The sequence below is a fragment of the Protopterus annectens genome, chromosome 1.part1, assembly GCF_019279795.1.
Source record: "Protopterus annectens isolate FY-2018-M chromosome 1.part1, PAN1.0, whole genome shotgun sequence".
Taxonomy (NCBI): Eukaryota; Metazoa; Chordata; order Ceratodontiformes; family Protopteridae; genus Protopterus; species Protopterus annectens.
In genome coordinates, this window is record NC_056726.1 from 1246809881 (window position 1) to 1246825870 (window position 15990).

Here is a 15990-nt window from a genome sequence, read left to right on the forward strand (position 1 = left end):
ACTACTCTTACCTTTGCTTTGGAGTTGTAGAAGGACTTAGCAAAAAGATGGATTGGAAGGTGAGAGGTGATGAGTCGCTGTGAGCAGTTGTTTTCTAAGATCTCTTTTGTAATACACACTTCATACCATGGGGATCTGTCATAGATTAGCACTGTCTGGCACCATGTTGGGTCTCCATTTTTCAAAATCAGACTTAAGATTTCTATCATCCAGTTGGTCCCTGTAAAAGAAGAGACATAACTTCATGCAGAACAAAATATTTCTTGTATCATTCAAATAGTGGCAGTCTAATGAAGTTTGAAATGAATTTTGAATGGCAGGGATAATAATCTACAAATCTTTACATGCACAGAGTTCCAGAGACTGGGGTTTGATACTGAAGTACAGCTTTTGATATTCCTTTCTGCATAGTTATTTCTGTGCACAGTAGAGGCATTTCGGGGTATGAAAGAAGAATCTGGAGACAGTAATGCTAACATTACCATGTACTGTAAAATGCAATTGATAGAGTGTGGTAGCTCCTGTTAGAAAAGTGGTTTATGAAGAACATTTTCACAGATCTTGTATCATCTGATTCCTGTCACTACAATACACCTTTGCCAACCATATGTATTTCTGAACTGCCTCACATGTACCACTTTATCCTGCTATATATTCTGTGACCTCCCCAAATATATACTTTTTCATTAAGATGTCACACTTCTATAACAGGCATGACTTTTCACATCTAGAACTTCTGATCATATTTATTAGCCATTCATCCTGAGTAGAAATATCTTGGCATCTCTTTTGACCCTCAAATGACAGTTAACAAGCCTGGGGCTCTAGGCCAGATATCCAGTGCAGTATGAAGTGACATTTCAATGCGCAATCCCAAAATGGTACTCTTTTCACAGAAACTCAAAATTTGCTGTATCACTTTCAAAATCATTTTTTGAGATTCATAGGTTCATAGATAGATACTAGGCTGTTGGCCCTAGGACCTATATAAGCCTAGCCAAAAAGGTACCCTGGCTTTTGCCACCCAAGAAAATTATTTTCCTGTGCCCCTGTCGAGCAGAGCCAAAGAGGTGATCTCTGGGGTGAATTTCCTATTTCTCATCCAATCATCAAGATTTTTCTTGAAGAGTGCTAATGAGGAGCTTTGTTTGATATAGATAGGTAGTTTGTTCCAGAGTATGGAAAGTCTCTGAGACAGGAATCTATCCCTCCAGCATGTTCTGTTTATTGTGGTGACAAGGTTTAGGTCCCTAGAGCGTCTAGATCAGAGGGATTGGGATTTCTTTAAGTGGAGCATGTCCAACAGCTCTGGGTTTGACATAGCATGGATGTTAGACAGAGATCACCTCTGAGTAAGTGATATGCAATGGAGTAAAGCTGGAGTTTTTTGAGATGGTCTGCGTAGGGCATCTGTTTGAGGCCAGTAATCCTCTTTGTGAGGTATTTCTGCAGCATTTCCAGTTGTTGTAGATGTCTTGTGAGGTACATACCAAAAGGGGCGTTGTACTCTATAATGGGTCTAATGAGTGATGAGTAGAGGGGAACAATGATCTCTTTTTTCCTGGATGAGAAACCTTTTGTGATGAGGTGTGCCATGTAGAAGGATTTCCTGACCACTGTGGTGATGTGATTATCAAAGGAGAGACTACTGTCCACCTGTGTCCCAAGATCGCTTATCACACTTTCGGTGTTAAGTAGACTACCACCTATGTGTTAGCTCATGGGTACAGAATTTTTACCAAAGGGGATGACAATGCACTTTTTGGCATTAAGCTTGAGGCCATGGCTTTGACACCAGGCATCTGTCTCAGTGAGGCCCTTTTGTAGGATATCCACATCATTAGGAGTTTCGATTATGGCTCATAATTTGCAGTCATCTGCAAACTTCATTAGTCAAATACCTTCTGTGTTAGCCTGTACTTCAGAAAAGTAGATACCAAACAGGAGAGGACCCAGGACTGAACCCTGTGGTACTCCAATTGTCACTGGTCTGAAGTTGGATTTGGAGTCTGCTACTTTCACAGTGTGGGTTCTGTCAGAGAGCCAGTCAGCAACCCATCTTGTGACACAGGTATTTATACCTAATTTAGTGAGTTTATCTATAATTCCAGAGTGAGGGATGGTGTCAAAAGCCTTGGCGAGATCTAGATAGGCTATGTGAACCAGCTTACCCTCATCTACGGCTTTGGTGACTGCTTCAAAGAAATGTATCAGGTTTAGGAGACATGATCTGCCTTTTACAAACCCGAACTGGGTGGGTTCCAGAGTTTGGAGATTTCCAATGTCTTTGTTTGTAAGTTCCATGATGATATACTCCATGGCCTTGCAGACCAGGCTCATTAGGCTAATGAGGCAGTAGTTCCCGGGGTCCGTGGTGGCTCCCCCTTTGTGGAGTGGGATAACCGTCACTGTTCGCCATTCAGTGGGCACAAAGCCTGAGGTGAGGCTATGATTGAACATGGTGCTTAGGTGGGGTGCCAGTTCATTCTGTAGTTCATGTAGAACGCAACCTGCGATGTTGTTAGGTCCCATGGATGCTGTTTTCTTGGCTTTGGAGAGTGTGGGCTACTGATTCCCCTTGCATCACCCAATATATGTGTGTATGTGTGTCTGTGTGTGTGTGTGTGTGTGTGTGTCTATGTATGTGTGTTATTTGTGTGTGGGGGGGTGTTGTACGTCTTACACTCCTACCAACTTTTTATACTAAGAAATTACTGTACTTCTGAGGATTGTAGAACAGAGATACAGCAATCTCAACCATAGTATAAACATAAAATCACAGTTCTGTATCAATTACTACCACACTGGCTTTCTACCTGGCCCTCTATGGGCTTCATTGCTTGTTTTCTCTCTCTCTTTTTTTTTTTTTTTACTATGATAATGCAACAGCTTTTATTTGTGGAGCAGCAGGTATCTAGAAAATGGCAAATTATTCCAAGATCCTTTTCCTTTTCTGTTCTCATCAGTAAATTGTCCTGAAATTGCTTTGTGCTCAGGGTGCAGTTTTTGACTACCTCCACCTTCACTTGCCTACTGTGTGACTCTTAACAAGTCACTTAACCAGACAGGTCCTGGGCTGTCCCTGAAAAAAGATTATTTGTCCAGTGGACTTACCCAGCAATAAATAGGTAAAACAAAGGTTCACTGCCTAGCAAATACTTCAAGTAAAGGTTTTTATGGCCCAAGTGTAGTAGCTTGCATTTATTTTCACTGAATCCTGTTTCCACTTTTCAGTTGTCTGCTTGATTAAGACTTTCTAAATTCATTACTAGACTCTTTGTCGTAGTCACATTTCATTGCCATTATGGTATTGCTGTTGTTAAATCATTTAGATGAGTCTGAGTCTTCGCCATGATATCCCATCAGGTCTGTTTGTCAACAACAGATTTATTATTTTCTTCCCAATTCATAATTCCTATTCTTTACTTCAGTAATGCTATATGTCCATCTTAGCCTCTGCTGCACCTTTCTTCTTCCTTTGCCTTCTATCTTTCCCAGTGTGTCTTCTCCAGTGAATCATGCATTCGCATTATATGGCTAAGGTGTTTGTGATTTAGTTTTAGTATCAGACTTTCCAATGAACAGTCTGAATTTATTTGATTGATTTGATCTTCCTACACTCCCTGGAGTTCTCTAAAGTTTTCTTCAATAGTATAATTCAAAAGCATCCACTTTCTGGTATACAACCTTACTTATAGTCAAACTTTCAGAGTCATATGGTATTGTGGAAAAAACATAGATTTGACTACATGGACATTTGTTGAAAATGTGATGTCTTTGCTCTTTAATATTTTACCCAGATATGCCAGAACTTCCTTCAAAGAAACAATTGGATTGTAATTTGATTCATACCTTGAATTACCAATCAGTCAGACTTCAAAAAGGAGTCCCGATAGGTTCCATGCTTGTCCCTCTACTGTTTTCCACCTTTATAATCTTCTACTTGACTTATGTCATCTCTCCATTCTTCTCTGCACAGATGATATAGTTCTGTGTCACAGAGACACCTCACTACTTAACCTTCAAAAGCTGGAAAATTTCCTAGCCCTTATTCAAAACCCTACAAAACCCTCCTTCCCATCTCCAGCAAAACCAAAACTGTAGAACTGCTGGCAAAAAAAAACCAAGTAAACCAGAAGCCAAAAATTTAGTGCTTTCATCCACTGTTTAATACGTGAACTTCCTCAGAAACATTTTCAAGTGATTTCCAGTTCCTTAAATAACTTACTAAACAGGAAATGACATCATGACCATCAAACTGAAAAAATAACAAATGTGATTTTCTACAAAAATGAAGTATTATCATAATGATAACAAATATATATATATATATATATATATATATATATATATACACAAATGAATGTGTATACACATATATACACATACATATGTATAAATGCAAAAATACAGTCATAAAAATGCAATGTAAATTCATGCTGTGTGAATAGCATAATAATCAACTTGAACATATGAAATGCATATCCAAAGACCTCTCCCACGTAGACACAACAATCACATGCATGCACACACCCGCACACACACACACACACACACACACACACACACACACACACACACACACACACACACACACACACACACACACACATATATGGACATATAGACATGTACCCCCCCACACACATGCGCACACACACACACACACACACACACACACACACACACACACACACACACACACACACACACACACACACACACACACACACAAACATAGAACTAAACAGTCACTATGAAAATATAAAATACACATGTAAAAAAATATATGTATATGTAAATATCATAAAAAATATATGACAATATAAAAATAATGATGGTATATACACACAAGTACACACACCTAAATGTGTATAATATAATATATATAAAATGTAATATATGTATAAAACAAAAAAAATGTATATATATGAATAATGTAAATCATATCATGTCTCTGAAGGGAATCAGAGTGATATGAACATGTATGTGTGCACACGTACAACTCACACAAAACACACATGGATCACATGCATATGGTCTCAAACACCTATCTATATTTCAAAAAACATTTTAAATTAATATAATCATTGAGGCCAGGCAACCTATCAGCCCCCAACAAAAGTTGCCACAATGTCTCCTTTCATTCTAAGACATTGTTTAAATCTCCTCCAAATTCACTAGTGTTGATTTTTTCCAAAACTGAAAATTGAAATTTCTTAAAATCTCTACATGTTAAAGAATGTTTGGCCTAAGAATTAAACTGATCTTTGTTTTTTATAGCCAAATTGTGCTCATAGATTCTTCTTTTTAGAAGCCTTTTAGTTTTTCCTATGTAATAATGTTCACATGAAACACAATTGGCGATGTAAACAACATAATCGGAATTACAATTGTAATAACTCTTAGACCAAATGGTGTAATTAAGAGATTTTATGAATACACTAGTACTGTTACTGATAAATCTACACTGCCTACAGTTATTGCATGCATAAGTACCCTCTTAATACTGGCTGCTCTTGTCATGTCCTGATACCTATAATGATCTATCTCCAGCATAGATTTTAAATTTTTAACTCTTTTGTAAGTGAAAGTGGGTTTCATCCCTAAAGTACCAACCAAATCTTTATTTCCTAATATCATTTTCCAATTGTTAACGATGATGTCCCTGATGAACCAAATTTCGTCAACAATCGGTAAAGGGAACGCTAGGTGGTAACTACTGGTATTCTCTAAAACTTTGGAACCAGAACTTAAACCTATCTGACTAGAAAGAAGAATCGGTTTAGCAACCCCCTTCCTTAAAGAAATGACCTCTTTCTCTATTTTTTGAATCCAGTCTAATGCGTAACCTCTATACATGAATAGTGACCTTAAAAATCCTACTTCACTTTGAAATACATCATCATCAGTGGTGAGCCTACTCAAACAAATTATTTGGCCCTTCACTATTCCTTTTTTCATATGTGTAGGGAGACTATTAGGGAAAATATTAAAACACTAGATGAAAAAATCAAATGCTTTGGATGTTTTAAAGATTATAATCTTTTATACAACGGTGTAGAAGCGAACGCTGACAGGCACCGGGCTTCCATTGTGACTAGGAAACAACATAAACTAAAAAGAGACATTTTGGCTTATCAGGCCAAACATGCATATTTATTACAAGATAGGGTAGAAGACCCTTCTGTTAAGATCTACAACAGCAGTGACAGTGGAAGTCCTGCTTTAAACAGTGGGGCTAAGGAAGCCACAAATACTATAGCATTTTCAACAACAAATGATGTTGGTTCTAGAGGTTCTGACAGGAATATTGGACACAACAGTGCATCTAATGGAGAAGTCGGTGCCATTTCTGACTTTAACAACCAACATAGTAGATGTTGACGACTTGATCTCTGGTTTCTTTTCACCTTCTAAAACCAGCTTGTGGATTTGACGGTTCTCAGGTGCTTTTTGATTAATACCCGGAAGTATGTGATGTTCAATTGTTAATGCTTCTTACAGCCTGCTCCTCTCTACATTAAGTTAAACCGAAGTGCTCTTGGCTATACATAACATAGGGTTTAGTGGAGTAGGCTGGCTTCGGGTAGGAGTCAGGAAGTGTAGTATTGTACTAATAATATTTTAGAAGGAATTTAATTCTGGTGGAGTACTGGTTCAGTCCTTATAAAAGCCAGTTTACTTCTAGTGGTGCACTGGTTCAGTTCTCATAAAAGCAATTTGCTGCATTTTTGTTGGATTCATAATACAATGCTTGAAATACAGTAAAGTATATAAAATTAAAATAAAAGAACTGTCAATGATCACTTTGCTAGTAGGTTTGTGCAAGATTATATGCTACTGGACAAATCCTTTGTGGTGTTTCATTAAGTACAGTTTTCTGCCACAATAGGATCTGACTTAACAATAGCATAGGTTCATAGGTTCATTTGCCAAGCTCCTCCTGTGTTTCAAGAAGCTTAATTTCTGCATGTTGATATATTTTACTTACCACATGTTTATCATGGTTATTTTAAGGAAGCTAATGAATGATGTTCTAATTGTGAGGGCAGCCTTTTCCATAACTGTGGAATGTGTTTCTTAATTCATCCATCACATTTTCTCATGCTGACATTTATTAATTCCCTGATCTGGTATTTGTTCCTGCATTGGTATTACAGTCATAGACTTTCAAGTAAAACTGAGCAGATGTTGCTTTATACTCCAGGCTGTCATGTCTGACTAACATTTAAGAAACAGAATATAATGACAATTCTTGAAGCCTTTTCACATTAGTTCTAGTTGTACAGCCCTTTTATGTTCTTATACCATCAGTGTTGAATCTTCTAGTTTTTGTTCATGTAGCTTATCAGAAGGCTGCAGAATGCAGTATTGTACTCAATAAATGGTCAAACCAGTGAGTTAATGCATGGTACACTGATCTCCAAGAAATGAGTAGAAATACCCTGTATAATTACATAGTTTGCAGAATATGTTTTTCTGACTTTGGTCAAAACACACTGCTTGGAGTTTGAAGTACTGTATACTATTGCCGTTGGATCTGTATTGATGGCTTTTTAAAATTATTTAACTAGAAATTTTGTGATGCTTTATGTCCTGTTTGCCAAGTCTAATGATGCTACATATATTGACAATATTTTGTATTATTTAGTTGATTACTTAGTTAATCATTCATTTGTTCTTTTGTTTATCTGCCTTCTTATATTAGTTGTTCAGGAATTACCAGATATAAAATCATATTTTAGTGAAGCCCTGGGATGAAGTCACCATGCAGTAAAATTAAATAATAACAAAGAATTATACAGAGTAGTACAGAAATTTCTTGATAGACCACAACCATACAAGTAGCGCTATCTTAATTTGTGGCTAATCTTATCGTACAACAGAAGCACAGATATCAGAGATAGCAATCTAATGATGGAGAACCACCTTCTTACTGAACTAGTATGAGCTATTTATAGAGTGGGAGATTATGAATAACAACAATCTTGGAAAATAAAGTATTGAAACTGGTCTTCTCCAAGTTCATGAAGCTGTATTTCACATGATGCTGGTGTAGCAATTATTATACAAGTAAAATAACTGGAATTTGGAATAATTTCATGCACATATTTTTCCACACAAGTCTGCTTTTTCCTGAGCAGTGAATGGATGGAAGGAAAAAAGGAAAGAAAAATTGTATTTCTAGATGAATGAGGAATAAAATGGCAGACAGTCCAAGAGGAGTCATGTTAGAAAGGTAGAGAAGCGATAGATCTGAAGTTGTCAGTCTTCATTCTGTCATCACCCGTGGGTTCGGTTCCGATCCTTCGGAACTGACTCGGTTGTTACTACAGCTCGTGGACTCCAAATAACTTTCTAGCACATCCTTTACCCATAATGCTTAGGGAGATTACCTCAGATCTTCTTTACTGCTTTCAGCTTCAGATTTGGTTTCTCTAACTCTCTCTCTCAAGCCATACAGTTAAGTCAAATATTTTACTTAAAATTTCTTCCTTTCCCTTCTAAACTTGTTTGAAACCTTGTTTTTTCACCTATACCATTTTTCTCATAAATTTCAGCCTTTTTAGGCAGAATTTTTTGTTTCTTGTTCTAGCTCTCTCTCCCATTCACTTTCAGTAGACACCTTTGCTGACAGGCCACTGTCTGCATTCTTAGTTAGACCAAATTCCCTCTCAGTGGTCTCTATCCATTTTTCCAGGAGTCTCACTTAAGTCGATGTGGAGAGGTTGGTGAAGATACTTTGGACCCAAGGCAGGTCAGGCACTCCGTTGGTTCCTGCCCCTTTAGGACAGGCACCAACACATTCCACTTTCCCTTCCAATCCTCCACCTGTAACCTGCACAGGTACTTTAGGATGCTCAGTTCCAAGCTTTCTGGAACCGACCGTTTCAGTTCTGAATGTCTCCTTTGCTTCAGAATGGATGATTGCCCTGAGCATTTCAGTTGTTTTGGAACCGGATTCCTGTTGGGGTTGCAGTTTGGCAGTCAGTTCTGAGTCATTGGGGTCTATTCCCAGTTTATCGAAGCAGCCCTGGGGTCTTGGTGAACTGACACAGATGAGCTTGGGTCAAACCTTGGTTGCAAAAGGGAGTTCTTTGGGACATGGGGGAACTTCGGTGCTGAGGTCTTTTTTTTTTTGGCCCTGGAGCACCTCTTCTCTTCTGATAGGTCAGCCGTTGAGGCCATGAAGAGAGTAATGGCTACTTCCAGTATCAAGCCAGATCCTTCCTCCTTGGAGACCCCATCCCTGGCTGTTTCAGATCTGGAGCATCATCCAGCCCCTCCACAGGGTCAACAGGTGCTGCAACCTCAGGCTTCCCAGCAGGGGTAGCCCTTCTTCTGAAACCTCCCCAGATGTTTCAACTGAGGAGGTCTCTAGGAAGAAATCATGTAAGAGGAAACACCTGGACTATCCAGAAGAGTCCATCACAGAAAACACATATTTCCATGAGGGTGATGCGTAGCACAGATCACCTCCTGATGATGTCTCCTTTGGAGGTATCCTAGAAATACTTAAGCAAAGAGGTGGTTGGAAGTCCCTCAACCCTTCGACTGAGGAATCTGTATACCTGCAGGTTTTCGGTACCTGCCCATCTACTTCCTGGGTATCTCCACCTGCTGATGAGATCACTGAATTGATCTCTCATCAGATTGATGAAGCAATCCAAAATAAACCAGACAAAATTATCACAGCTCCAAAGGATAAGCCTTTTTTGGACTAAGAGAGCTCCTGTAGATGCCATGGTGGTAGTGGCAGCTACTAAAAAGGAACTAGTGGAAGAAAGTTCCTCTATCTATCTCCCCAAAAAGGAGTCACAGACAATGGATAGATTCAGGAAGCAGGTTTATGCTTCATCCACCTTTGCTGTATGGTCTTTGAACTATCTGGCATATTTTATGTGACTGCAGAGAGATCTGATAAAGGAGCTGTCAGATGCTCTCTCTCAGGAGCTATTTCTGAAGAGATACAGGATTCAGTCACTTCCCAGTTGGCTACCCTGACATCCATTTTGAATTTGTCCATGAGGCTAATATCTCACATTGCTGAAGGAATGACAAGAGCAGTGGGTTCAGGCATTTCCATAAGAAGGCACACCTGGATGCGCTTGTGCGAGTTTGCGAAGCATTTAAAGTCTTCATTTGTCAATGCTCCTTTTAATGGCTCTTCCTTTTTTGGCCCCACTGTTAGAGACACTTTACCAGGTGTGAAACAGAAGGGAAACCCCTTTCTACCATAGGAGTATGTTTTTCCCCTCCTCAGAGGACCTTCTCGAGGAACCAACAAGGAACTGGCAAAATGTGGTTCAGGAAGTTCCAGGGGTCTTCCCAGACTATGCCTGGTGAAGGTTCCCCCAGAGACAGAGGGGGGAACAATAATGGAAGATGCTGCCCTTGTGGCAGTGTTGGCCTGCAACATCAGGGTTTCTGAGATTCGTTCTTTGGGAAACCCTTCCAGCGCTCCTGAATGGAGGCCCAATTGTCCACCTCTGGAGGCAATCATGGGTTGCTTATGCCTGCATCTATAAGCCTGGCAAGAAATCACCTCTGATACTTGGGTGCAGAGAATAATTTTCAGAGGCTATATAATTCTCTTTTCCCTTTCTCCTCCCAGCTCAAACAGATTCCCTGATATTCCACCCAGTCAGAGGGAACAGGCAGCTATTCAAATTCAAAAGCTGCTAGAAAACGAGTAATCCAAGAAGCCCCACTAGATCAAATAGGATCCGGAGTTTACTTGAGAGTCTTTTTAGTACCAAAAAAAGACAGGAGACTGGAGACCAGTTTAGGATCTCAGCAATCTGAACAAATCTGTTTGTAAAACCAAATTCTGGATGGTCAACGTTCAGTTGTTTCTTCCATTTCATCTCTATAGATCTTCAGTTTGCGTACTACCACATAAAGGTGGACAGACATTCCAGATGATTCCTTCACTTCCGGCTGGGAGACAGAGTTCTACCCTTTGGTCTCACCACAGCCCCCCAGGGTGCTCACCAAATGCATGGCAGTAGTAGAAGCTTACATAAGACTGAAGGATTCTGGGTGTTTCTGCACTTAGACGACTGGCTCATTTCTGCTACTACCAAGCAACTACTACTAACAACAAAACAAAAGTTCTACAATTATGTGACCATCTGGGCATCACAATCAACTTCGACAAATCCTCACTAGAACCAACACAAAATGTAACCTTTATAGGAGCATTGTTAAACACAAGAACCTCCACTGCCTCACTCCCTCCATCTCAATTGGAAACTATCCAGACTCAAGTCCATACACTATTACAAAGAAACAGAGTTCCAGCATGAATAATACTTCAAGCATTAGAATAAATGGTGGTCGCCATAACTCTTGTTCCCCGAGCCAGATTTCACATCAGAATTTTACACTTGCGGTACAGTGGTCCATCCTTCAGCAACCCTTTTCAGTGCCAGTATTAATCACCAACATATGCAAAAGAGATCTCCTATGGTGGAGTCATTCAAATCAATTCCTACAAGGGGAGTGCATTTTTCCCCCTCAACCAAAGGCCACAGTGACCATGGACACTTCCCAGCTTGGGTTGGGGGCATTGCCAGGGAAAGACAGTCCAAGGAACTTGGTCCCCATCACAGGCTAATCTGCACATAAACGTCTAGACATAAAAGCGGTGCTATTAGAGTTGCGAGATTTCAGAACAATCTCCCTCTAGGAACACTTGCAATTCAGACATACAACATGTCAGTGGTCTGGTACATCGACAAACAGGGTGGAACCAGATCTTACCCCTTATGCTGAGAAGCCTCAGAGTATGACAGTAGGTGATCTCATCCAACTGCTTCCTGATCACGATGCATATTCTGGGGAAGTCTAATGAGATAGCAGACAAATTGAGCAGGTACATCCTCCTACCTCATGATCTCTTAACCCAAAAGTGTCAGAAAGGATTTTCCATGCATGGGGCCAACCTTGCTGTGACCTTTTTTCCTCTCCTCCGAACAACAAATGCAGAAGCTACTTTGCCCTTGTTACCCCAGAGGGATAATTATTCAGGGATGCTCTTCTTCACATCTGGCCCCCTGATGTCCTTTACGCCTTTCCTCTGACCCCACTAATTCCCAAATGTCTACAGAAAGCAGCCAAGTTGAAGACCAAAGTTATCTTCATTGCCCCTTTTTGGCCTTGGCAAATTTGGTTTCCCTTCATATGACCTTATCTGGTACAAAGACCTTGGAATCTGGATCCAAATCTGGACCTCCTGTCACACCCGATGGGCAGTCACCCAGACATTACAACTCTCAAGCTGACAGCTGGGTATCTCCAATTCCATTAGTGGCTGGGCATGATATGCACTCTTCCTCAGTTAGACGCATACCTTTGTTGTCTTATAAGCCATCTACTCACAAACTTTATGCAAGGAAATGGAAACTATTTATTCACTGGGCCTCCCTACATCACCTTGATCCCTTTTCACCACCAATCCACAAAATTCTTCACTTCCTAGCTTCTGTTTTCAGTGATGGTGCTTCCACTTCTACGATTAAAGTCCAACTGGCAGCCATATCTAATTTTCACAATGGTTTCCATGGATCATCTGTTGTTTCACATAGATGTTGTAAAGCATTTTTAAAACATGCTCTCCTCTTAAAGTTTCCTTACAAGAATCCTTCTCCTCCTTGGGACCTTACCTTGATGCTATAAGCTCTGACACAACCCTCTTTTGAGCTGGCCTCTAGATGTGATCTACAGTTTCTATCTTGGAAAACTATCTTTTTAGTAGCCATTACCTTGGCTACAGTTTCTATCCTGGAAAACTATCTTTTTAGTAGCCATTACCTTGACTAGAAGAATTTCAAACATTCATGCACTTTCATCTGTACTGCCATAATTGATTTTTCACAAGGAAAGAGTTTCTCTCAGAATCAACCCATGCTTTCTACCTAAGGTCATGTTCACAGACAACTAAGATTCTACTTTGACAGGACCAAGGACATCAGAAAGTCAGATCAGCTGTTTGTTTCCTTTTCACATATTAAATTGGGACAACCTGTAAACAAAGTAACCCTAGCTAAGTCAATTTCAGACTGTATTTCTTTTGTGTATAGGACGAGGGTTATTTTGTTATATAAACCACCAAAAGCACATTCAACTAGAGCGGTAGCTACTTCTGCTGTCTTCTAATTGAGAACTTCCATGGCTGACATCTGTGCAGCTGCAACTTGGGCACCTAACCCCAATATTCTACAACAAATCACACAAACAGCCTTCTCTGCTATTGAATCCTGGCTTCACAAAAATCCTCTCTCCTTAAATGCCAAAATAAATTAACTTATGTTGTTTACTCCTAAAAAGAACACTGCAATTAATAGGCAAGACTTCAACATTCTCTCACTGAACTCAATAAAAATAGAAATTATAGTTAGTACCAAGCTGTTAGGAGTCATAATAGATGACAATCTAAAATTTGATTTACATATCCAGTTCAACATATCAAAAACCATAAAAAAATTGGTTTACTTTATAGGTTCATAGATTAGTACTAAGCTAACTGCCCTTGCAAACCATTTTAAGCTTAGCCAATTATCTCTTGTGAGACTGAAACCCTGCACGTTGTGCTTGTAAGGCAAACACCTTAACCATTAAGCCACCCTCCCAACCCCAATAGACATAATACATTTCTCTTCTCATCAACAAAACAAGCCTTAGCCCTCTCTTATTTACTTCCATCCTTAACCTAAGATGAACCCTTATTAATCAGCCTGCAGTCCTCCTTGAAACAAAAATTAGAGTCCTGCTACAACAGGATTGCCAAATTTGCCTCTAACTTCCATCACTGAAATCTCCAATGGCTCGAATTCCCACATTACCTACTACTGCTTCAGCTTACTACCTCTCACAAACTTATTTACAAACCACAAGACTGCCCTGCACTCAGCTCCTTATTTTCCCCTGACTCCCCATCTAGGCCACTACAATCAGAAAATCAAAAACTACTATGAATTCACAAGCCTAATCTATCTGCAGGCAAACTCATATACAGCTGGAACATTACTAGATCCTGGAACAATCTCCCCTCCCATGTCCATTTTGAACAACACCCCATTAACTTCAGAACTGCCCTACACAAGTACCTGATCTCTAATTGGATCTGCAACTGCTCCACCCAGACTGATGCCATCACTTAACTCCCTTTCTCCAGACCCAGTATTGCTCTTTCTTAACTATATAACCATCATATCTGCATAATCCTCCACTAGAATTATCCCCTTCACTAGAATTAGCACTGACATTTCTGCAATCAACACTAGATCTCTTGTACTACACTTTAGGCATACCACCTACTAACTATAACCGGATTCCTATGAGTACAACGAAAATGCATTATGTCGAATGCATTTTCGTCGACACATGTAGAGTGAACAGGCAAAGCAGCGAAGCGGCTGTTCAGCGAATTCTTTCCCTGGGAAAGAAGTTGCTTGTCCGCTTCGTTGTTTTGCCATGTACTGAAGTGCAGTGTGGTCCCTTGTCCGTTACAGCTCCCGAGCGTGATTGTGCAACAGTTACTGACCTTAGGGTTAGGGTGCAGGTTAAGGTAAGTGCATATGTATGAAAGTGTTTACTGTTTTATATTTTGTGTCAGATGTATGGTTGAGTTACGTGTGTATGTGTTTTCAGTTGTTTACTTTTGTTTTGGGGGGTAGAATTAGGGTTAAGGTAAGTGTGTATGTGTTTAGAGCTGAGAGTTACTGACCTTAGGGTTAGGGTGCAAGTTAAGGTAAGTGCATATGGTTTAAAATGTTTACTGTTTTTTTTTTCGTTAAATGTATGGTTGGGTTATGTGCATATGTGTATTTAGTTGTTTACTGTTTTTTTGGGGGGTATAATTAGGACTGTGTATGTGTGTATGTGTTTGGAAGTGTGTAATGTTTTTTTTTTGCGGGGGTTGGAACAGCGATGTCTTTCCCTAGGAAAGAAATTGCTGTTCTGTGGATTCAACATTTTCAGCTTTCACTGAAAATGTGTTGATGTAACATTGTTCGCTGTTTTTAGCGTTCAGTGTTGCAATATAGACCCACTATAACCATATGAAGCTTCTGTCTACCTGTATTTTTTCTGCTTTTGTTATACTTCTTCCACACTCATAGTTTGACTTAGAAATTAAAGCTTCTAATTTGTCGACCTTGCTTAGTTCCTGATGCTTTTATTATTGCTCAAATTGGTTTATTTTGACTTTTTTGCATGTATTATTCTTTGACATTTATGTATTATAAGAATTCTTGTAAACATTGTAACATCCTTGTTGTTGCTAATCTGTATTGGAGCTTTTCTCCCCAGGCCTCCACTAAAAATGGGCTCTTTTAGCCAACTGGACTTTCCTGGTAACAAATGACAATAAAATAAATAAAATAATTAAAATCTTCCATACCTTTACTACTCATTACAAATTAGACCTGAAGAGCATCATTTGGTTCGATTGTGCTCAGAAATATCCTTCCTTGCGTCCACCAAGGGCTCTAATTAGCTGGGGACTCTGTCCCACAGATAATGACAGAATGAAGGTTAACAACTTCAGATAAAGAAGTTATGTCTTACCATAATGTTTCATCTGAGTTGCCCATCTTCATCTGTCATCAACTTCCCTGCCTGATTTCCTGGGAGAACAGACATTCACCTTAGAGTTTTCCTTTTGGAATATAATTCTACTTCAGATATGGTCTCTTTCATTTATTTTACATTTTCATTCACCTATCAGCAAACTCAATCTGAGGTAATCTCCCTAAGCATTATGGGTAAGGAATGTGCTCAAGAGTTTTTTTTTTTTAGTCTTTGAGCTATAGTAATGGCTGAGTTGTTTCCAAATGATCAGAATCAAACCCATTATTATTGCTCAAATTGGTTTATTTTGACTTTTTTGCACGTATTATTCTTTGACATTTATGTATTATAAGAATTCTTGTAAACATTGTAACATCCTTGTTGGCACTCTGTGAGCATGTAGCCCAGGCC

General features: G+C 39.4%; 1 protein-coding gene across 1 annotated transcript in view; it reads right to left on the reverse strand.

Annotated features, from left to right (window-relative positions):
* The window catches only part of LOC122815986 (sulfotransferase 2B1-like), a 539545-nt gene that overhangs the window by 268187 nt on the left and 255368 nt on the right, over window positions 1-15990 (reverse strand). Inside the window, exon 3 of the mRNA XM_044088868.1 lies at window positions 12-220. Within this exon, the coding sequence (XP_043944803.1) occupies window positions 12-220 (209 nt within the window). The remainder of the gene's footprint in view (window positions 1-11; window positions 221-15990) is intronic.